At 63.6% G+C, this 21,388-nt stretch overlaps 1 protein-coding gene across 1 annotated transcript in view; it reads left to right on the top strand.

The window, feature by feature from the left end:
- Positions 1-9,890: 9,890 nt before the first annotated feature.
- Positions 9,891-21,388, top strand: part of YEATS2 (YEATS domain containing 2) — a gene marked incomplete at its 5' end in the record, with an annotated part of 36,853 nt that continues 25,355 nt past the window's right edge. The window contains 9 exons of the mRNA XM_048506902.1: positions 9,891-10,078; positions 10,915-11,026; positions 12,009-12,053; positions 14,409-14,595; positions 14,881-15,114; positions 16,035-16,193; positions 18,527-18,630; positions 20,247-20,354; positions 21,192-21,365. Coding sequence (XP_048362859.1) covers positions 9,891-10,078; positions 10,915-11,026; positions 12,009-12,053; positions 14,409-14,595; positions 14,881-15,114; positions 16,035-16,193; positions 18,527-18,630; positions 20,247-20,354; positions 21,192-21,365 — 1,311 coding nt within the window. The remainder of the gene's footprint in view (positions 10,079-10,914; positions 11,027-12,008; positions 12,054-14,408; positions 14,596-14,880; positions 15,115-16,034; positions 16,194-18,526; positions 18,631-20,246; positions 20,355-21,191; positions 21,366-21,388) is intronic.

Here is a 21,388-nt window from a genome sequence, read left to right as displayed (position 1 = left end):
CCCCCCCCCCCCCCACCCCCCCCCCCCCCCACCCCCCCCCCCCCCCACCCCCCCCCCCCCCCACCCCCCCCCCCCCCCACCCCCCCCCCCCCCCACCCCCCCCCCCCCCCACCCCCCCCCCCCCCCACCCCCCCCCCCCCCCACCCCCCCCCCCCCCCACCCCCCCCCCCCCCCACCCCCCCCCCCCCCCACCCCCCCCCCCCCCCACCCCCCCCCCCCCCCACCCCCCCCCCCCCCCACCCCCCCCCCCCCCCACCCCCCCCCCCCCCCACCCCCCCCCCCCCCCACCCCCCCCCCCCCCCACCCCCCCCCCCCCCCACCCCCCCCCCCCCCCACCCCCCCCCCCCCCCACCCCCCCCCCCCCCCACCCCCCCCCCCCCCCACCCCCCCCCCCCCCCACCCCCCCCCCCCCCCACCCCCCCCCCCCCCCACCCCCCCCCCCCCCCACCCCCCCCCCCCCCCACCCCCCCCCCCCCCCACCCCCCCCCCCCCCCACCCCCCCCCCCCCCCACCCCCCCCCCCCCCCACCCCCCCCCCCCCCCACCCCCCCCCCCCCCCACCCCCCCCCCCCCCCACCCCCCCCCCCCCCCACCCCCCCCCCCCCCCACCCCCCCCCCCCCCCACCCCCCCCCCCCCCCACCCCCCCCCCCCCCCACCCCCCCCCCCCCCCACCCCCCCCCCCCCCCACCCCCCCCCCCCCCCACCCCCCCCCCCCCCCACCCCCCCCCCCCCCCACCCCCCCCCCCCCCCACCCCCCCCCCCCCCCACCCCCCCCCCCCCCCACCCCCCCCCCCCCCCACCCCCCCCCCCCCCCACCCCCCCCCCCCCCCACCCCCCCCCCCCCCCACCCCCCCCCCCCCCCACCCCCCCCCCCCCCCACCCCCCCCCCCCCCCACCCCCCCCCCCCCCCACCCCCCCCCCCCCCCACCCCCCCCCCCCCCCACCCCCCCCCCCCCCCACCCCCCCCCCCCCCCACCCCCCCCCCCCCCCACCCCCCCCCCCCCCCACCCCCCCCCCCCCCCACCCCCCCCCCCCCCCACCCCCCCCCCCCCCCACCCCCCCCCCCCCCCACCCCCCCCCCCCCCCACCCCCCCCCCCCCCCACCCCCCCCCCCCCCCACCCCCCCCCCCCCCCACCCCCCCCCCCCCCCACCCCCCCCCCCCCCCACCCCCCCCCCCCCCCACCCCCCCCCCCCCCCACCCCCCCCCCCCCCCACCCCCCCCCCCCCCCACCCCCCCCCCCCCCCACCCCCCCCCCCCCCCACCCCCCCCCCCCCCCACCCCCCCCCCCCCCCACCCCCCCCCCCCCCCACCCCCCCCCCCCCCCACCCCCCCCCCCCCCCACCCCCCCCCCCCCCCACCCCCCCCCCCCCCCACCCCCCCCCCCCCCCACCCCCCCCCCCCCCCACCCCCCCCCCCCCCCACCCCCCCCCCCCCCCACCCCCCCCCCCCCCCACCCCCCCCCCCCCCCACCCCCCCCCCCCCCCACCCCCCCCCCCCCCCACCCCCCCCCCCCCCCACCCCCCCCCCCCCCCACCCCCCCCCCCCCCCACCCCCCCCCCCCCCCACCCCCCCCCCCCCCCACCCCCCCCCCCCCCCACCCCCCCCCCCCCCCACCCCCCCCCCCCCCCACCCCCCCCCCCCCCCACCCCCCCCCCCCCCCACCCCCCCCCCCCCCCACCCCCCCCCCCCCCCACCCCCCCCCCCCCCCACCCCCCCCCCCCCCCACCCCCCCCCCCCCCCACCCCCCCCCCCCCCCACCCCCCCCCCCCCCCACCCCCCCCCCCCCCCACCCCCCCCCCCCCCCACCCCCCCCCCCCCCCACCCCCCCCCCCCCCCACCCCCCCCCCCCCCCACCCCCCCCCCCCCCCACCCCCCCCCCCCCCCACCCCCCCCCCCCCCCACCCCCCCCCCCCCCCACCCCCCCCCCCCCCCACCCCCCCCCCCCCCCACCCCCCCCCCCCCCCACCCCCCCCCCCCCCCACCCCCCCCCCCCCCCACCCCCCCCCCCCCCCACCCCCCCCCCCCCCCACCCCCCCCCCCCCCCACCCCCCCCCCCCCCCACCCCCCCCCCCCCCCACCCCCCCCCCCCCCCACCCCCCCCCCCCCCCACCCCCCCCCCCCCCCACCCCCCCCCCCCCCCACCCCCCCCCCCCCCCACCCCCCCCCCCCCCCACCCCCCCCCCCCCCCACCCCCCCCCCCCCCCACCCCCCCCCCCCCCCACCCCCCCCCCCCCCCACCCCCCCCCCCCCCCACCCCCCCCCCCCCCCACCCCCCCCCCCCCCCACCCCCCCCCCCCCCCACCCCCCCCCCCCCCCACCCCCCCCCCCCCCCACCCCCCCCCCCCCCCACCCCCCCCCCCCCCCACCCCCCCCCCCCCCCACCCCCCCCCCCCCCCACCCCCCCCCCCCCCCACCCCCCCCCCCCCCCACCCCCCCCCCCCCCCACCCCCCCCCCCCCCCACCCCCCCCCCCCCCCACCCCCCCCCCCCCCCACCCCCCCCCCCCCCCACCCCCCCCCCCCCCCACCCCCCCCCCCCCCCACCCCCCCCCCCCCCCACCCCCCCCCCCCCCCACCCCCCCCCCCCCCCACCCCCCCCCCCCCCCACCCCCCCCCCCCCCCACCCCCCCCCCCCCCCACCCCCCCCCCCCCCCACCCCCCCCCCCCCCCACCCCCCCCCCCCCCCACCCCCCCCCCCCCCCACCCCCCCCCCCCCCCACCCCCCCCCCCCCCCACCCCCCCCCCCCCCCACCCCCCCCCCCCCCCACCCCCCCCCCCCCCCACCCCCCCCCCCCCCCACCCCCCCCCCCCCCCACCCCCCCCCCCCCCCACCCCCCCCCCCCCCCACCCCCCCCCCCCCCCACCCCCCCCCCCCCCCACCCCCCCCCCCCCCCACCCCCCCCCCCCCCCACCCCCCCCCCCCCCCACCCCCCCCCCCCCCCACCCCCCCCCCCCCCCACCCCCCCCCCCCCCCACCCCCCCCCCCCCCCACCCCCCCCCCCCCCCACCCCCCCCCCCCCCCACCCCCCCCCCCCCCCACCCCCCCCCCCCCCCACCCCCCCCCCCCCCCACCCCCCCCCCCCCCCACCCCCCCCCCCCCCCACCCCCCCCCCCCCCCACCCCCCCCCCCCCCCACCCCCCCCCCCCCCCACCCCCCCCCCCCCCCACCCCCCCCCCCCCCCACCCCCCCCCCCCCCCACCCCCCCCCCCCCCCACCCCCCCCCCCCCCCACCCCCCCCCCCCCCCACCCCCCCCCCCCCCCACCCCCCCCCCCCCCCACCCCCCCCCCCCCCCACCCCCCCCCCCCCCCACCCCCCCCCCCCCCCACCCCCCCCCCCCCCCACCCCCCCCCCCCCCCACCCCCCCCCCCCCCCACCCCCCCCCCCCCCCACCCCCCCCCCCCCCCACCCCCCCCCCCCCCCACCCCCCCCCCCCCCCACCCCCCCCCCCCCCCACCCCCCCCCCCCCCCACCCCCCCCCCCCCCCACCCCCCCCCCCCCCCACCCCCCCCCCCCCCCACCCCCCCCCCCCCCCACCCCCCCCCCCCCCCACCCCCCCCCCCCCCCACCCCCCCCCCCCCCCACCCCCCCCCCCCCCCACCCCCCCCCCCCCCCACCCCCCCCCCCCCCCACCCCCCCCCCCCCCCACCCCCCCCCCCCCCCACCCCCCCCCCCCCCCACCCCCCCCCCCCCCCACCCCCCCCCCCCCCCACCCCCCCCCCCCCCCACCCCCCCCCCCCCCCACCCCCCCCCCCCCCCACCCCCCCCCCCCCCCACCCCCCCCCCCCCCCACCCCCCCCCCCCCCCACCCCCCCCCCCCCCCACCCCCCCCCCCCCCCACCCCCCCCCCCCCCCACCCCCCCCCCCCCCCACCCCCCCCCCCCCCCACCCCCCCCCCCCCCCACCCCCCCCCCCCCCCACCCCCCCCCCCCCCCACCCCCCCCCCCCCCCACCCCCCCCCCCCCCCACCCCCCCCCCCCCCCACCCCCCCCCCCCCCCACCCCCCCCCCCCCCCACCCCCCCCCCCCCCCACCCCCCCCCCCCCCCACCCCCCCCCCCCCCCACCCCCCCCCCCCCCCACCCCCCCCCCCCCCCACCCCCCCCCCCCCCCACCCCCCCCCCCCCCCACCCCCCCCCCCCCCCACCCCCCCCCCCCCCCACCCCCCCCCCCCCCCACCCCCCCCCCCCCCCACCCCCCCCCCCCCCCACCCCCCCCCCCCCCCACCCCCCCCCCCCCCCACCCCCCCCCCCCCCCACCCCCCCCCCCCCCCACCCCCCCCCCCCCCCACCCCCCCCCCCCCCCACCCCCCCCCCCCCCCACCCCCCCCCCCCCCCACCCCCCCCCCCCCCCACCCCCCCCCCCCCCCACCCCCCCCCCCCCCCACCCCCCCCCCCCCCCACCCCCCCCCCCCCCCACCCCCCCCCCCCCCCACCCCCCCCCCCCCCCACCCCCCCCCCCCCCCACCCCCCCCCCCCCCCACCCCCCCCCCCCCCCACCCCCCCCCCCCCCCACCCCCCCCCCCCCCCACCCCCCCCCCCCCCCACCCCCCCCCCCCCCCACCCCCCCCCCCCCCCACCCCCCCCCCCCCCCACCCCCCCCCCCCCCCACCCCCCCCCCCCCCCACCCCCCCCCCCCCCCACCCCCCCCCCCCCCCACCCCCCCCCCCCCCCACCCCCCCCCCCCCCCACCCCCCCCCCCCCCCACCCCCCCCCCCCCCCACCCCCCCCCCCCCCCACCCCCCCCCCCCCCCACCCCCCCCCCCCCCCACCCCCCCCCCCCCCCACCCCCCCCCCCCCCCACCCCCCCCCCCCCCCACCCCCCCCCCCCCCCACCCCCCCCCCCCCCCACCCCCCCCCCCCCCCACCCCCCCCCCCCCCCACCCCCCCCCCCCCCCACCCCCCCCCCCCCCCACCCCCCCCCCCCCCCACCCCCCCCCCCCCCCACCCCCCCCCCCCCCCACCCCCCCCCCCCCCCACCCCCCCCCCCCCCCACCCCCCCCCCCCCCCACCCCCCCCCCCCCCCACCCCCCCCCCCCCCCACCCCCCCCCCCCCCCACCCCCCCCCCCCCCCACCCCCCCCCCCCCCCACCCCCCCCCCCCCCCACCCCCCCCCCCCCCCACCCCCCCCCCCCCCCACCCCCCCCCCCCCCCACCCCCCCCCCCCCCCACCCCCCCCCCCCCCCACCCCCCCCCCCCCCCACCCCCCCCCCCCCCCACCCCCCCCCCCCCCCACCCCCCCCCCCCCCCACCCCCCCCCCCCCCCACCCCCCCCCCCCCCCACCCCCCCCCCCCCCCACCCCCCCCCCCCCCCACCCCCCCCCCCCCCCACCCCCCCCCCCCCCCACCCCCCCCCCCCCCCACCCCCCCCCCCCCCCACCCCCCCCCCCCCCCACCCCCCCCCCCCCCCACCCCCCCCCCCCCCCACCCCCCCCCCCCCCCACCCCCCCCCCCCCCCACCCCCCCCCCCCCCCACCCCCCCCCCCCCCCACCCCCCCCCCCCCCCACCCCCCCCCCCCCCCACCCCCCCCCCCCCCCACCCCCCCCCCCCCCCACCCCCCCCCCCCCCCACCCCCCCCCCCCCCCACCCCCCCCCCCCCCCACCCCCCCCCCCCCCCACCCCCCCCCCCCCCCACCCCCCCCCCCCCCCACCCCCCCCCCCCCCCACCCCCCCCCCCCCCCACCCCCCCCCCCCCCCACCCCCCCCCCCCCCCACCCCCCCCCCCCCCCACCCCCCCCCCCCCCCACCCCCCCCCCCCCCCACCCCCCCCCCCCCCCACCCCCCCCCCCCCCCACCCCCCCCCCCCCCCACCCCCCCCCCCCCCCACCCCCCCCCCCCCCCACCCCCCCCCCCCCCCACCCCCCCCCCCCCCCACCCCCCCCCCCCCCCACCCCCCCCCCCCCCCACCCCCCCCCCCCCCCACCCCCCCCCCCCCCCACCCCCCCCCCCCCCCACCCCCCCCCCCCCCCACCCCCCCCCCCCCCCACCCCCCCCCCCCCCCACCCCCCCCCCCCCCCACCCCCCCCCCCCCCCACCCCCCCCCCCCCCCACCCCCCCCCCCCCCCACCCCCCCCCCCCCCCACCCCCCCCCCCCCCCACCCCCCCCCCCCCCCACCCCCCCCCCCCCCCACCCCCCCCCCCCCCCACCCCCCCCCCCCCCCACCCCCCCCCCCCCCCACCCCCCCCCCCCCCCACCCCCCCCCCCCCCCACCCCCCCCCCCCCCCACCCCCCCCCCCCCCCACCCCCCCCCCCCCCCACCCCCCCCCCCCCCCACCCCCCCCCCCCCCCACCCCCCCCCCCCCCCACCCCCCCCCCCCCCCACCCCCCCCCCCCCCCACCCCCCCCCCCCCCCACCCCCCCCCCCCCCCACCCCCCCCCCCCCCCACCCCCCCCCCCCCCCACCCCCCCCCCCCCCCACCCCCCCCCCCCCCCACCCCCCCCCCCCCCCACCCCCCCCCCCCCCCACCCCCCCCCCCCCCCACCCCCCCCCCCCCCCACCCCCCCCCCCCCCCACCCCCCCCCCCCCCCACCCCCCCCCCCCCCCACCCCCCCCCCCCCCCACCCCCCCCCCCCCCCACCCCCCCCCCCCCCCACCCCCCCCCCCCCCCACCCCCCCCCCCCCCCACCCCCCCCCCCCCCCACCCCCCCCCCCCCCCACCCCCCCCCCCCCCCACCCCCCCCCCCCCCCACCCCCCCCCCCCCCCACCCCCCCCCCCCCCCACCCCCCCCCCCCCCCACCCCCCCCCCCCCCCACCCCCCCCCCCCCCCACCCCCCCCCCCCCCCACCCCCCCCCCCCCCCACCCCCCCCCCCCCCCACCCCCCCCCCCCCCCACCCCCCCCCCCCCCCACCCCCCCCCCCCCCCACCCCCCCCCCCCCCCACCCCCCCCCCCCCCCACCCCCCCCCCCCCCCACCCCCCCCCCCCCCCACCCCCCCCCCCCCCCACCCCCCCCCCCCCCCACCCCCCCCCCCCCCCACCCCCCCCCCCCCCCACCCCCCCCCCCCCCCACCCCCCCCCCCCCCCACCCCCCCCCCCCCCCACCCCCCCCCCCCCCCACCCCCCCCCCCCCCCACCCCCCCCCCCCCCCACCCCCCCCCCCCCCCACCCCCCCCCCCCCCCACCCCCCCCCCCCCCCACCCCCCCCCCCCCCCACCCCCCCCCCCCCCCACCCCCCCCCCCCCCCACCCCCCCCCCCCCCCACCCCCCCCCCCCCCCACCCCCCCCCCCCCCCACCCCCCCCCCCCCCCACCCCCCCCCCCCCCCACCCCCCCCCCCCCCCACCCCCCCCCCCCCCCACCCCCCCCCCCCCCCACCCCCCCCCCCCCCCACCCCCCCCCCCCCCCACCCCCCCCCCCCCCCACCCCCCCCCCCCCCCACCCCCCCCCCCCCCCACCCCCCCCCCCCCCCACCCCCCCCCCCCCCCACCCCCCCCCCCCCCCACCCCCCCCCCCCCCCACCCCCCCCCCCCCCCACCCCCCCCCCCCCCCACCCCCCCCCCCCCCCACCCCCCCCCCCCCCCACCCCCCCCCCCCCCCACCCCCCCCCCCCCCCACCCCCCCCCCCCCCCACCCCCCCCCCCCCCCACCCCCCCCCCCCCCCACCCCCCCCCCCCCCCACCCCCCCCCCCCCCCACCCCCCCCCCCCCCCACCCCCCCCCCCCCCCACCCCCCCCCCCCCCCACCCCCCCCCCCCCCCACCCCCCCCCCCCCCCACCCCCCCCCCCCCCCACCCCCCCCCCCCCCCACCCCCCCCCCCCCCCACCCCCCCCCCCCCCCACCCCCCCCCCCCCCCACCCCCCCCCCCCCCCACCCCCCCCCCCCCCCACCCCCCCCCCCCCCCACCCCCCCCCCCCCCCACCCCCCCCCCCCCCCACCCCCCCCCCCCCCCACCCCCCCCCCCCCCCACCCCCCCCCCCCCCCACCCCCCCCCCCCCCCACCCCCCCCCCCCCCCACCCCCCCCCCCCCCCACCCCCCCCCCCCCCCACCCCCCCCCCCCCCCACCCCCCCCCCCCCCCACCCCCCCCCCCCCCCACCCCCCCCCCCCCCCACCCCCCCCCCCCCCCACCCCCCCCCCCCCCCACCCCCCCCCCCCCCCACCCCCCCCCCCCCCCACCCCCCCCCCCCCCCACCCCCCCCCCCCCCCACCCCCCCCCCCCCCCACCCCCCCCCCCCCCCACCCCCCCCCCCCCCCACCCCCCCCCCCCCCCACCCCCCCCCCCCCCCACCCCCCCCCCCCCCCACCCCCCCCCCCCCCCACCCCCCCCCCCCCCCACCCCCCCCCCCCCCCACCCCCCCCCCCCCCCACCCCCCCCCCCCCCCACCCCCCCCCCCCCCCACCCCCCCCCCCCCCCACCCCCCCCCCCCCCCACCCCCCCCCCCCCCCACCCCCCCCCCCCCCCACCCCCCCCCCCCCCCACCCCCCCCCCCCCCCACCCCCCCCCCCCCCCACCCCCCCCCCCCCCCACCCCCCCCCCCCCCCACCCCCCCCCCCCCCCACCCCCCCCCCCCCCCACCCCCCCCCCCCCCCACCCCCCCCCCCCCCCACCCCCCCCCCCCCCCACCCCCCCCCCCCCCCACCCCCCCCCCCCCCCACCCCCCCCCCCCCCCACCCCCCCCCCCCCCCACCCCCCCCCCCCCCCACCCCCCCCCCCCCCCACCCCCCCCCCCCCCCACCCCCCCCCCCCCCCACCCCCCCCCCCCCCCACCCCCCCCCCCCCCCACCCCCCCCCCCCCCCACCCCCCCCCCCCCCCACCCCCCCCCCCCCCCACCCCCCCCCCCCCCCAAGCTTCTTATTTGGGCAATGACATCAGGGGGAGTCACTGCCCAAATAAGGAGCTCCCTCTACCTTCCGGGGTTTGAGGAAGCCCAGCCAGCCAGGGTTCCCCTTCAACCTCCGAGGAGGGCAGCAACAAGCGGCTTGTGCAGCCGCAAGAAGGTCGTCCCAGCCACGCCCCCAGCCTCCGCAGAGGCCTGAAGATCCGTCTGGTAAGCAGTGACTCGTGTATAAGCCAAGGGAGCATTTTTCAGCCTTAAAACAGGGCTGAAAAACTCGGCTTATACTCGAGTATATATGGTAAATGGACTTTCCTCTTCTATTGAAAACTAGTTCTACCTATCCCAATTTGGATTTTAATGTCCAAATTCTCCCTAATTTAGCCCTTTGGATGTGTTCTGGAAGCAGCATAGGCCACCAAATTGCAGAAGATGGGAGAAAATGGAAGCCAGGTGGCTCGGAAGAAGGGGACAAGAACAATCTGAACTGCTGATATGGCAGTTCTGTAACGTGTGGCAGCAGCCTTATTTAAAACTCATTGATCATCCTTGAAAACCTGTGAGAAGACCAATTTACGATAATCTGTTTTTGTGACAGGAGCAAATATGTACCTCACTTCCAACTTTTACACTATGATACTCAATGTAATCTTTAACTAAACTCTGACTGTTCAAAACTGGACGGACAAGAAAATGTTTGAAACATTAAACATCTTATTATAGCATTACTTTCATACTAAAATATGATTAGGTGTGTTTAAAATATTTAACAAACTCTGGCATCACTGTTGTAAAAGGTACTGAGAAGGGTTCGAGGAAGACCATTAAACCAACGAATTGATCCCTACAATGTGAAGTATTAATTTCCTTTCTCATTATGATTAGGTATTAAATCCCTGGGAAAAATAGAGATAAAAAGGAGTGACTGGGAAAATAAAGAAATTTTGTTCAGTAATTAATGAGATTCTTGGAACAATGTTAAAATGTCTTTAAAAATTTTATCTGGAGGGAAGGATTTTAAAGTGGGAAATAAGAACAAGGTGATTTTAAAAACATGCTTTAGCATCAGGGTTTGTGGTTGTTATTTTATTGTCTGTTGCAAAAAAAATTGAATTGATTTTGGTGGTGGCTTTTTTCTTACTAGGTATATTCCTCCTGATAAAAGAGAGGAGAATGACCAGTCCACCCATAAATGGATGGTATATGTACGTGGGTCCCGAAGAGAGCCCAGCATCAATCATTTTGTTAAGAAAGTCTGGTTCTTCCTTCATCCCAGCTATAAACCTAATGATCTTGTTGAAGTCAGGTAACTGAGCTCTCACTGATGCTTGCAGTTTTTCCTAGTTTGAATGACGGGTTCTTGGAAGCTTGCCTTCTTCCTGTAATTTCTTTGCTATACCTCCTCACTGACTTTTTCCTTGAATGAGGCGTTTGGAGATGCCTGCCGTTGCATATTAGTTTTGCACAGCAGCATGAGAAAGAATAATTGTTTCTGGAGGAGGACATTGCAAAGGTGAACAAGGAGATTATTGGGCTGAAAATACAGGCCATGGTTTTATTAGCAATTTCACAAACATCCCTAAGAAAGGAATTAGAACATCATCTCCGTGAGCTATAATTTTAGCCAAGAAGGACCGGTTAACTTGCACCAGGAGGAAGCTTAGGTTAGAAAGTACATACCACAGGTAGGACAATGCTTTTCTTAGATTTTAAAAAAAAACAGCTGCCAGGACTTCATTATAGGCATTTGTGTGTGATGTGCAGTTTACTGATTTGTAGTATATCCCAGCTACATAGTGTTTCAGGTTTGTAGTTCAGTAATTTGGAACTGTGGTACAAATCCTTTTTAGAATCAAATAATCACTTAGACTGCAAAGGTAGCGAAGTTTGAAAAGTTTTAGCAAAATGTATTTAACACTAAAGAATGCTTTTAGGCTCTCTGGCATTGTTTCAACCTTTGTTAGTATTTTAATATCACCTGTGCTGCTCCACCTGACTGGATGGCTTTTTCTTCACCCCTCCCCCATCCTCAGTCAGAAATTCTTTGCATGGGAATTAATTATTAATTTTCTACTGTGTCCTGTGTAATAGAAAACTTGTTTTGGAGGCTAATGAAAGCATATGCAATTATTTTGTTCCTAGAGAGCCTCCTTTCCACCTTACAAGGCGGGGCTGGGGTGAGTTTCCTGTGAGGGTTCAGATCCACTTCAAGGACATCCGGAACAAAAGGATTGATATCATACACCATCTAAAGGTAACTTGGCCACAGCGACAATTCACAAATAATTAAGCCGCATTCTTTACTTGCCCAAGTCATAAGTTAGTAGACTTCCATTTCTGCTGGTGCAAGAACCACAGTGAGCAGTTTTCTTGCTTTCCCCTTCTTCAGTAGCCAAAAGTTCCCTGCCATCCTGTTCCTGAGGAAGAGGGACTCCCAGGCACAGGATTGAGGGGAGATTTTGGACTTCCACAGGAGTGAGAAAGGAGGAAAATTGTGCTTCATGGGCAGAACTCCTTGTGCCCTTGGAAATTTAGTCTGGGTCCAAATCCTTGATTGTCGGGTCTCCTTCTGTGCAGAACCCATGCTCCCTTTTGTAAAATTGATCCAGCACATCTATTTTATTTGGTGTATGTTGTTTTGGCCATTGTATGTTTGGCCCAGTGTACACCGCCCAGAGCCCTTCGGGGGGTGGGCGGTTTATAAATTTGATATATAAATAAATAAATAATGTACATGAGGAAGCTTATGGGCTTTCACATAAGATTGCACTGTTCTTCTCGCAAATTTCCTCAGAATAAAATAGAAGCTGTTTAATACACAGTAAGCAGAAATCTATATATTCAGAATATAGAAAAGCTGGTCATGTTATAAGAATATGAAGGGTCGTCCTAGGAATGCATTCAGCTCACGTGCAAGTTGGTGACCTGACCCTGTCTTATCAACCTAGCTTTTGCTTAGCCTCAGAGTATGTTTAAAATTATTATTGTAGTTTAGCCATTTTGTATTTTTCATTAAGAACACACAAAACAGTGACACTTTGTAGAAGAAGTACCCTAATATTTAGAATTACACAAAATAGGAAGGTAGCTTTTGTGTGATTCTTACAATTTTTGCATGCACAGTCAAAAACTGAGGAATTAGTTTTACATTCCACTGTTAAATAACATGTGTCTGTATTTCCTAATGTTTGTAGCAAATTCAATTACATTTTGCTTTACTTCATTGTTTTATACAGTTGGATAGGACCTATACTGGTCTACAAACACTGGGAGCTGAAACGGTAGGATTAAAAAAACCTTTCATTTAGTCCTTTTATGTATGTGTATAACTGTAAAATGAAATTTCTAATTCTTCCTTGCAAAAATGTTGCCAGTGTTGTGCTGAAAGTGTTTAAAATTTATGTGCTGCTTTCCTGTTATACACTTAAACTGGCTTTACATGTCAAGTTGGGCAGCAGTCAGTAACATGGTGATATACATGCTTGCCACATAGATATAGTGTGAAATTGTCCTGATTTCTTACAGGAGGCAGATAGATGCTTGGGGATTTGAACTCATTTTGCTGAGTAGGGAGTAAGTGAGTTGAATAGAAAGGGGCACATGACCCTGATGAAAATTCTGAGAATACCTCGTGTAAATTGGTTGTGTGGAGAGAATATTTTTTCAGTGTTCTTCCAAGTATGCTGTGTGCAAGTTGGAGAATTCTGCTGTCATGATTCCAAGTGCATTAACTGTATCAGAATCCTAAAATTATGATATTCAAATTGAGGCAAAAATGGCAGGTTGTGAGAGGAACTGAAGGTCAGGATAAAATCCTTACTTCTGCCAGCCAATGAGCTTTGACTAAAGGATGCTTTGTATGTGCTGCTACCCATGTGGGTGATGGCCTGAGAGCTGTGAGGTGCAGTACTGGGGTGATTTTAACCATCAGCACAGTTGCCAAAAATACAAGTGGTAGACCACATGCTATGCCAGGAGTCGGCAGCCTTTACCACCCGAAGAGCCATTTGGACCCGTTTTCCACAGCCCTGAAGATCTACCGAGCCGGAGAGGTGGCTCCACATGGGTCCGCCTCCAGTTCGGCCCCTCCACTCACATTTCCTTCCAGTACTGGGAGGTGGAGGCACCGGGCAGGGAAACCCCCTCTGCTCTACGGAGCAGGCAGCCACCTCCGTGGAGCAGAGGAGGGATGGCGGCTGTCCGGTGCCACCGCCTGTCACGCTGCAGGAGGCAGCGGTGCTGGACAGGGAAACCCCCTGTAAAGAGAAAGACAAGCTTACTGCCTTCTCTTAACAAAGAAACGTGGGTTAGGATTTTGTAAAAGTGCACGCATGAATGCAGAAACACAATGCAAGATATAATTATAACAGTTTAAAACAGATGCAAGATATAATTATAACAGTTTAAAACATTCGGTAGCGTAGCTTTCCTTACAGCTAATGCAAGCAGAGAATAACGATAAATATTATAGGTAAGACTAACTTGCAACAATTAATAAGTTGAAAATACTTCAGATAACAGACAGTATATCAAAACAGAGTAACAGCAGTGAAAACAAAGGAAGAGAAAAAGATAGATAGATTCTAATGAGAGCTTTGAAAGGTAGTTCTACACCAGGGGTAGGGAACCTGCGGCTCTCCAGATGTTCAGGAACTACAATTCCCATCAGCCCCTACCAGCATGGCCAATTGGCCATGCTGACAGAGGCTGATGGGAATTGTAATTCCTGAACATCTGGAGAGCTGCAGGTTCCCTACACCTGTTCTACACAAACTACCCGTCAGGTGGTATGAACAGACCAATAACGTTCTCATGGTAATTTGCTGAGTCAGCTTGGCCAACAGTCATAATTGCTAACAGTTGTAATTACTAAGATTAGGGTCCTTTTCAGAAAGAACATAGTTTTCAGCTGCGCATGACTTTTAGCTGAAAGAGCTACAGATTGGAGAAATTTTAGTGATGTGACCAATTTCTCCACACACCCTCTGCCTGATGGAGCAGGCAGCCTCCTGCTCCGTGGGGCAGAGGGGAATGGTGGCTGCCAGGATGGCAGGGTGGGTGGCGGCTGCTCTGGAGGGACTCACCACGGTACTCTTCAACCTCCAGTGGTCAAAGGGCAGCGTGGGCATGTCTCTCCAGGCCTTCAGATCAGGGCTGGAAGGAGAGGTGAGTGGAGGGGACTCGAAAAGTGGCGCCCTCACGCACGAAGCCGCCTCCGGTTTGACCCCTCCACTCACCTTTCCTTCCAGCACTGCTCTGGAGGACTGGAGAGACACGCCCACGCTGCCCTCCAACCTCCAGGCCATGCGGAGCCACAGTATAAGGCTGAAAGACCCGCATGCGGCTCCGGAGCCACAGGTTGCAGACCCCTGTGCTATGCATACAAAATGTTCCCAGCTCACTCTCAGTCATCTTCAGTCAAAGGAAGAAAGCCATATAGGATCAGAATTTATAAGAATTGAGCTAGATGGAGCACTAGCCTGAACATGCTTAATATGTTCACGCAGATGCAAGAGCTGGGAAACTCTTGTCTGTAGTAACAAGATGCGTAATAAAAAGCAACTGGTTTGGATCTTCACTGCCTTATGTATTAGTGTGAATCACGTCACTGTGGTTTTCCTTTGTCTTGTTGAAAGGTAGTGGATGTTGAGTTGCATCGGCATTCCCTTCGAGAAGAGTATCGGTTCTCCCAGTCTTCAGATTCTGATCTTTCTGATGCCCCTACCTTGCTACACTTGCCACTAAATATGCCAGCTCCAGTTAAGGCATCTTCACCCATAAAACAAATGCATGAATCCGTTGCAGCGACTTCGGTTGAAAAAGGTAAAAACATGCATGATGAGTGTAGCTATATGCACAGACCCTAAGGCAATTACACCGTGGACAGTTTTCCATAACTCTTAATAACTTTTGTTACTGGAAGTTGTTTGGGAACATATCTAAATGATGGATTTAATGACTTTGGAAGGACAGCAAGTGTTTTATGGAATACATTCTCTGTTTGAAGAAAAGAAGTAGGAGGATGCCAAATATTTCTAACTCTTCAGTGAAATTCTCGATTTGCCTGTTTCTAGAAACTTAGCAACTCTTTTTAATGTAATCTACCAGGGTTTAGTGCTGAAGCTGAAAGACGTACGACTTTTTACTCCTTGCCGTCATCCTTAGAACGGACTCCCACAAAACTGGCAACCCAGAAAGTTACTTTTGGTTCCCATGGCAACTCAGCTTTTCAGCCAATTGCAGCTAGTTGCAAAATAGTGCCTCAAGGCCAAATTCCAAGCCCTGCGGAATCACCTGGCAAGTCTTTCCAGCCAATCACGATGAGCTGCAAGATTGTATCAGGTATTGCTCAATTTATGCATCTAATTATATCAGAAAGGAAGGTGAGAGTAAACTTGTTGGCCTTGTCTTGAAGTACAGTTCTTTCCATCTTTGTTTACTTTGGTTGAAAAGTTACATACCAGAGATCGCCAACGTTCCCAGGAGCATCACATTGAAATAGTCCCTAAAATCACACTGCCCCACAACCATGTATCTGGATATCAGTGGTGATTTATCTTATCACAGAGCTGTATCTAATGGGAATAGACAATAGACAAGATTTGTTTTAAAAGAAGTCTAATGTGTGTAAAGGTCATTCATGGCTTGCTGAATGAACTATGTGAGAAAAAATGTAACCCCTTTTGGTGCTGTGACTACTTCTATTGGTGCCAGTTTCTGGGGGAAACATGGCAGTTGTTTGGATTCCATAAGTCTGCTTCTGCCCTTAAAGTCAGGAGACTCAGCTCTGTCTTTGAACTGTAACTAATTATTCTGAAAATTGCCGTCCTTTATGTATCTAATACATAATTAGGTATCTGATGTCAGGTCCAAGCCTGTCAGTGCCCAGATGTCTTGCTGTGTAAGAATTGCAAATGTTTCCTGTAAATGCTTTCCTGTTTCCCTCTCCCCTCCCTGGCAATTCCCTGGCGCCAACCCTCCTGTGGGAAGGTGCGAACATTCCCAGGGTCCTTGAAGCTCTGTAGTGCAAATGTTATACACTTTGTGAAGCACATTTGGCATGGATCAAAGGGGGAGGGATTGAAGGATCTAATCTCTGGATCTAAGCGGGAGAGCTTAAATTCAGCTTTCTTTGTTACTCTACGCGTTGTAGAAATAAACTGCTTTAGGACTTTCCTACGGTCTTTGTTATTTACACGTTCGAGAGCCTGACATTGAGCCTGACATCTAATGCATAATAGGGGAATTTCTATTTTATTTAGGTTCTCCAATATCAACTCCAAGTCCTTCTCCTCTACCTCGTACTCCAACCTCTACTCCAGTGCATATGAAGCAAGGGACTGCCACCCCTGTGGTTAACAATCCTTATGTTATTGTGGATAAGCCTGGTCAACCAATTGGAGCAGTGGCCACCAGCACAAGTATATATTTATGGGATCTCTATACCTTGTGTGTGCGTGAATGTTCTTTTGTCATTACATCTGAATTTGCATCATTACATCCCACCCTGTACTTCCTGTATTTCAAGTCACTTTAACTTTTCTTTAAGGGTTTTTTTATTCATAACTTTATACTCAAACCCTTACACTAGAATAAAGTGTGTCAGCATTTAAAGTGCTAAAGCACCCCTATTTATTTGGGCAGCAGCTGGCTATCCTGGCTTCCTTTCTAGAATTTTACAGCATGTAACCTCAGTGATGTGGAACCAGGAGACCAAACTGCCCCTTCCCCAACCAGACCAAAAAATGTGTTTCCTTCATCCTTGTGTTGATTGTCATTATTAGAGGCCAGTAGAACAAGCATTTTCTTATTTTTCCCTGAGATCTCTCCCCTGTAGATCTTCAAATCATATTGTCTGCCAGCTTTATATCCAAAGGGTCCAAATAACATGTGGCCAAGAGAACTGTGCTTATCTTTTTTGCTTGCATGTATGTTTTGTGATTGCATAAAGTTTTTTTTTATTTGTGACTAAATGAGCCATTAAAAGGAGAAGTAATTGCCACAGGCAGAGCTTTCCTATTACTTGTAGTCAGTTCAAATGCAGCATTTTCCAGTAAAGGTAGTTAGTTCCTCAAATAAGTTTTTTTCATTCTGATCATTTATGTTTCCCTACCTAGTCCTGTTCATCAAAGCATGAAGTGAGAATGAGCCTGGTGGCAGAAGTGTGTGGCCTATAGGGACATAGGGTCACCCATGTCCCCGGGTGCACACCTTTCGGTCATGTGGGAGGGGTGCCCTCCTACATAACAAAACAGCCTGCACCGCAGCCGCGCACGACCACCCATTGCTGAGCCCTGCCCTGTCTCCCTACCTTGCCTACCCTGCAGGGAGACAGGGCAGGGCTCAGCAATGGGTGGTCGTGGCGGCCACCTGGGCTGCCCGCTGCCACTGAGCCCCGCCCCTCCAGCCTCCGTGCAGGCTGGCTTTTGCCCGCCCCAGGCCCTGGGGACGGCAGCAGTTGGCCTGCATGGAGGCGGGGGGCTCAGTCCAAGGCCCCCCGACCCCCATTCCCAAGTGCAAAGGAATGCTCAGAGGAGGTGTTGCCCCTGAGCGCCATTTCCCCTCCATACACTTCTGCCTGATGGTGGGTAACATTTTCCACCCAAGGACTAGGTCAGTGTCATTATGAAGAAAGACGGCGGGGAGGGGGGGAGGGGGGGAGGGAGTGGGGATGGCATCACACAGAGGATCTACCCGTGCAAGAAATGCATTCTGCTTCTGGGCGTCTCAACAGTGAAACATTCCAGAATAGCAAATTAGCATCACTTCTTGTCACTGGTATATAGGACAAAATTAAGAGTACCCTCTTGCTGGAAGTCTACATCTATATCAAATATCTTTTCTGGGAACATACAGCATAACAGCTACCAGTTGCAGAGCTACATGGGGGCAGGGGGGCGCTGTGCACCAGGCACATGCCTGGGCGTGCAGAAGATTGCCCCCAGGCCCTTCCCCCACCCCCCATGGTGTTCTCATCTTTTCCTCATTCCCATTATTCATTTGACCTTAGTTCTTCCTTTCCTTTTCATAGACCCTTCAGGGCTGAAAAAAAGTGTTTCCTGTCCACAGTACAGGCTAAAAACAGCCTGAGGAGCTACAGTTCCCAGGAGACCTTGGAGTTCACAAGGTCTCCTGGGAAGTATAGTTCCCATCAGGCCGTTTTTAAGCCTGAACTGTGAATAGGCCTTTTTTTCAGCCTGAAAAAGTTCTATGAAAAGGAAAGGAACTAAAGTAAGTGTGGGAAGGGGGGGGCGCTGCGAGGGGGCATGGGGGGACAGAAAATATAGACTGTGCACTGGGCGCAGTTTGGCCCAGCTATGCCTCTAGCAGCTACTGTTATGTTCCACCATCTCTCTAGCAAAAAAAATTGCATTTCCTTTCTAGGAGCTCTAATATGTCAAAATGCGTGTATCTTGTCAGATCACAACCAATTTATGGCAACTCTGGCAAGGGGTTTTCAAGGCAAATGAGAAGCAGAGGTGGTTTGCCACTACCTTCCTCTGCAGGGCATTCCTTGGTAGTCCCCCATCCAAATTGTAGTCCCCCATCCACACCTCCCGGAGCCCCTCGGGGATGGGGCAGTATAAAAGTCTAAATAATTAATAAATAAATAAATAAATATTGACCCTGAGTGAGGACTGTGCTGTTCCATTGCACATCCTGTAACATGTCAATGACTGAAGTAAATTACAGGTAGCACAGATAGTGGCTGAACATGTTTGTGCTGATGGCTGTTGTACTCTCCATTGCATAGGTAGCCCTGCAAGTAAAGCTACCAGTGTGTCTCAAGCCTCTCATGGAACTGGGTCTCCGATCTCAAAGAACCATGGCAGCAGTTCTGCAACCTCCACTGTCAAGGTGACAGTCATTTGTTTGGCTTTTTCCTATTCCTTTGAAAACCTTCCTATGGACAGTATGCAATGTATTCTATGCTGTTTTTGTCACAATTCAACAGCATGTGCTCCTGCAGTATTGCATTTGTAGAGTTTTGTTCAGCCTTATTGGTGTTAAGCACTCTGATCTCTCTCAGAGCCATATCCAGAGGTTTCCACTGAGTTTTGCCTATGGTGTATCCTCAGGATTCTCCCACCAAAAGCCACAGGTTTCTGAGAGCTTCATGTTTTCAAAAGAGCCCTCATGTTTTTATAAGAGCCCAGGTATATATTTAATTTAATTTATTTTATTAAATTTATATCCCGCCCTATCCCCATAGGGCTCAGGGCGGGTCACAACATAATCTGCAGCACAATCATGTAATCACTCATCATTAATTCTCATTGAGCTCAATAAAATGTGTTTTCATTTCTGTATGTGAAAAGGATTGATCAGAACTATACTATGTTGAGTTCTGAAATCATTTTTTAAAAGAATTGTTTTGCAAATGCAACTAGCAGGGCTGCCTTTTTGAGGGAAGAAGCTTTTTAACTCTTTTCTCTTCAACTATTTCCCCACTAAAGGACACTCTCTGTGGGCCTGCTGTATTCCCCTGCTGGCGAAAAGCAGTTCAGTCTTGCCATCTTTCAGCAAGGAAGTTTTTGAAAGCCCTTCTCCCCCTTGGAGGGAAACAAAGACCAGCAGCTCTCTTTTTTAAAAGTACCACAGAATTAAATATAGTGTGCTCTCCTGTCCCAGTACATCTTTCAACGTGCAGTCTTCAAACCTGAGAAAATCAGTTTAGATACATCCTTTAAATGAGGACTGTGGTGGAGAATGCAAATTTTAGTAGTCAGAGTATGTGAGAAACGTTCCGCTCCAGAAGGCTGAGCTTTTGACTCAATTTCTAGTTAGCAGTAAAATCTTTTTCAGAAGATGTATCATTTTTATAATGCTAGAGAAGTATTCAAAGCAAGCAAACATGTAGCACTTGACAATTTCATAGCTACCAGAATAATATTTAAGTAAGGGGAGAAACGGATTGCTGTGGTGATGTTTGGAAACATCCTCAGTAGCAAAGTGCTAGGAGCAGTTCATTTACTTCCTAGTCAGACACAGAGCCGGGTTGTTCCAGATGATTATGGTAATTCACTGACTGATGGATTTCTAGCTGAATCGGCCTCTTTAGATACTTCTTCTGTAAGTTCTGAGTAGGACAAAGAAAGCAGTTACATAGGAAAACATATCTTTAAAATCAATGTGCCTGTCTCTATTGGTCTCTACTAGTTATTCAACTAACAAAAAAAATAATTAACTTAAATTCTACCATTTTGATCTGTCACCTAACTGAAAATAAAAGCAATTAATGGTGCAGTCCTAAGCAGGGTTACATCCATTGAAGTGAATGGTTTAAAAGGATATAATTCTTCTTAGAATTACACTGAAAATGTATTATGTCAAATAGAATAATTAATGCAAGTGTGTGACATTCCACTTTGCAAGACCATTTTGCAAAGCATCTTTACATTTTTTGTCTTGTTTTAAAAAACAGGGAACCACTGTATTTTAACTTAGTTTTTTTACTTGCCTATTTATCCTAGCAAGAGGATTCACTCTTTGCAACCATGCCACCTCTTTGTCCAATTGGGAGTCACTCCAAGGTACAAAGCCCTAAATCTGTGACTGGAGGACTGGGAACATTTACAAAGGTATGGGGGAGTCTCTTTGCAGTGTGTAGCAACAGGGGTCGCTCCAGCTCACAATGACAGCTGCCAAAAAGGAGTCCATGTATATACTTGGGAGAAAATGTCTCTTTATTCTAGCTTTGTGGGGCTCTGGCAGCGTCATTCTACTGCCTTTCCTTCCAGATTACTGTTTTCTGTCCCCCTGTCCCCACCCAATCACTTTGAGTACAGTAGCTGCCAAATTTTAAAACGTTTACTGAATGTTTGCTGCTTGGGGTTTACATCAAGGTAAGCTGTACATTTTTAAGCCATTGATGTAATCACTGATCGCTGTGTCTAATGAAATGTTCAGTTAGTATCTGAATGCCTCACAAGGTTGTAAAAGCTGCTAATTGATCGTTACGAGCTTGCTTCTATCTAGTTGGTCTCTTTAATGAAATAATCTGTTTTGATACTGTATAGTTTCTTCTATGCTGTGCATAGAATGGATAATCTTATGAAGTTTCCTTTCACTTCTTTTGACAAATAGTTAGTAGTCTGCATTATATAGTTAATAGGATTTTGTAGGAGGTGTTTAGCTTCCAGTGTGGCCAGAGTTCAGAAATGCTTTTATGACTAACATGTACCTCTTTCAATGCAAAGCAAGTTTATTTTTGTTTGATGTGTTTAGTTGCTTGTCTTCTGTTGAAACTAACAGCTGAGCACATGGGGGAAAAAAGATTTTGTGGATTTTTGAAGGACAGTTACTCCTATCATCTACATTACTCCTATTCATGTTCCATCTGGCAGCCTCAGCATTCCTTGTAAAAGGCCAATGTCCTTTTTTGGTGAAACTTCACCTTGTGCTTTTATTATTTAAAGGTGATAATAAAGCAAGAGCCTGGAGAACTGCCCCAGCAATCTCCAGCACCACCGGCTGGGACTGCTTCTCAGATATCCGTGCCACAGTATGTCACTGTAAAAGGAAGTCACATGATTGCTTTGTCACCTCAGAAACAGATTGTGAGCACAGGAGAGGGCTCCACACCATCCAAGGTATGGGGGGATCTGTTTTTGCA

Source organism: Sphaerodactylus townsendi, linkage group LG08, assembly GCF_021028975.2.
Source record: "Sphaerodactylus townsendi isolate TG3544 linkage group LG08, MPM_Stown_v2.3, whole genome shotgun sequence".
In the NCBI taxonomy this organism is placed as follows: Eukaryota; Metazoa; Chordata; class Lepidosauria; order Squamata; family Sphaerodactylidae; genus Sphaerodactylus; species Sphaerodactylus townsendi.
The sequence above is the reverse complement of the archived record's forward strand: the minus strand, read 5'-3'. Positions and strand labels throughout refer to the sequence as shown.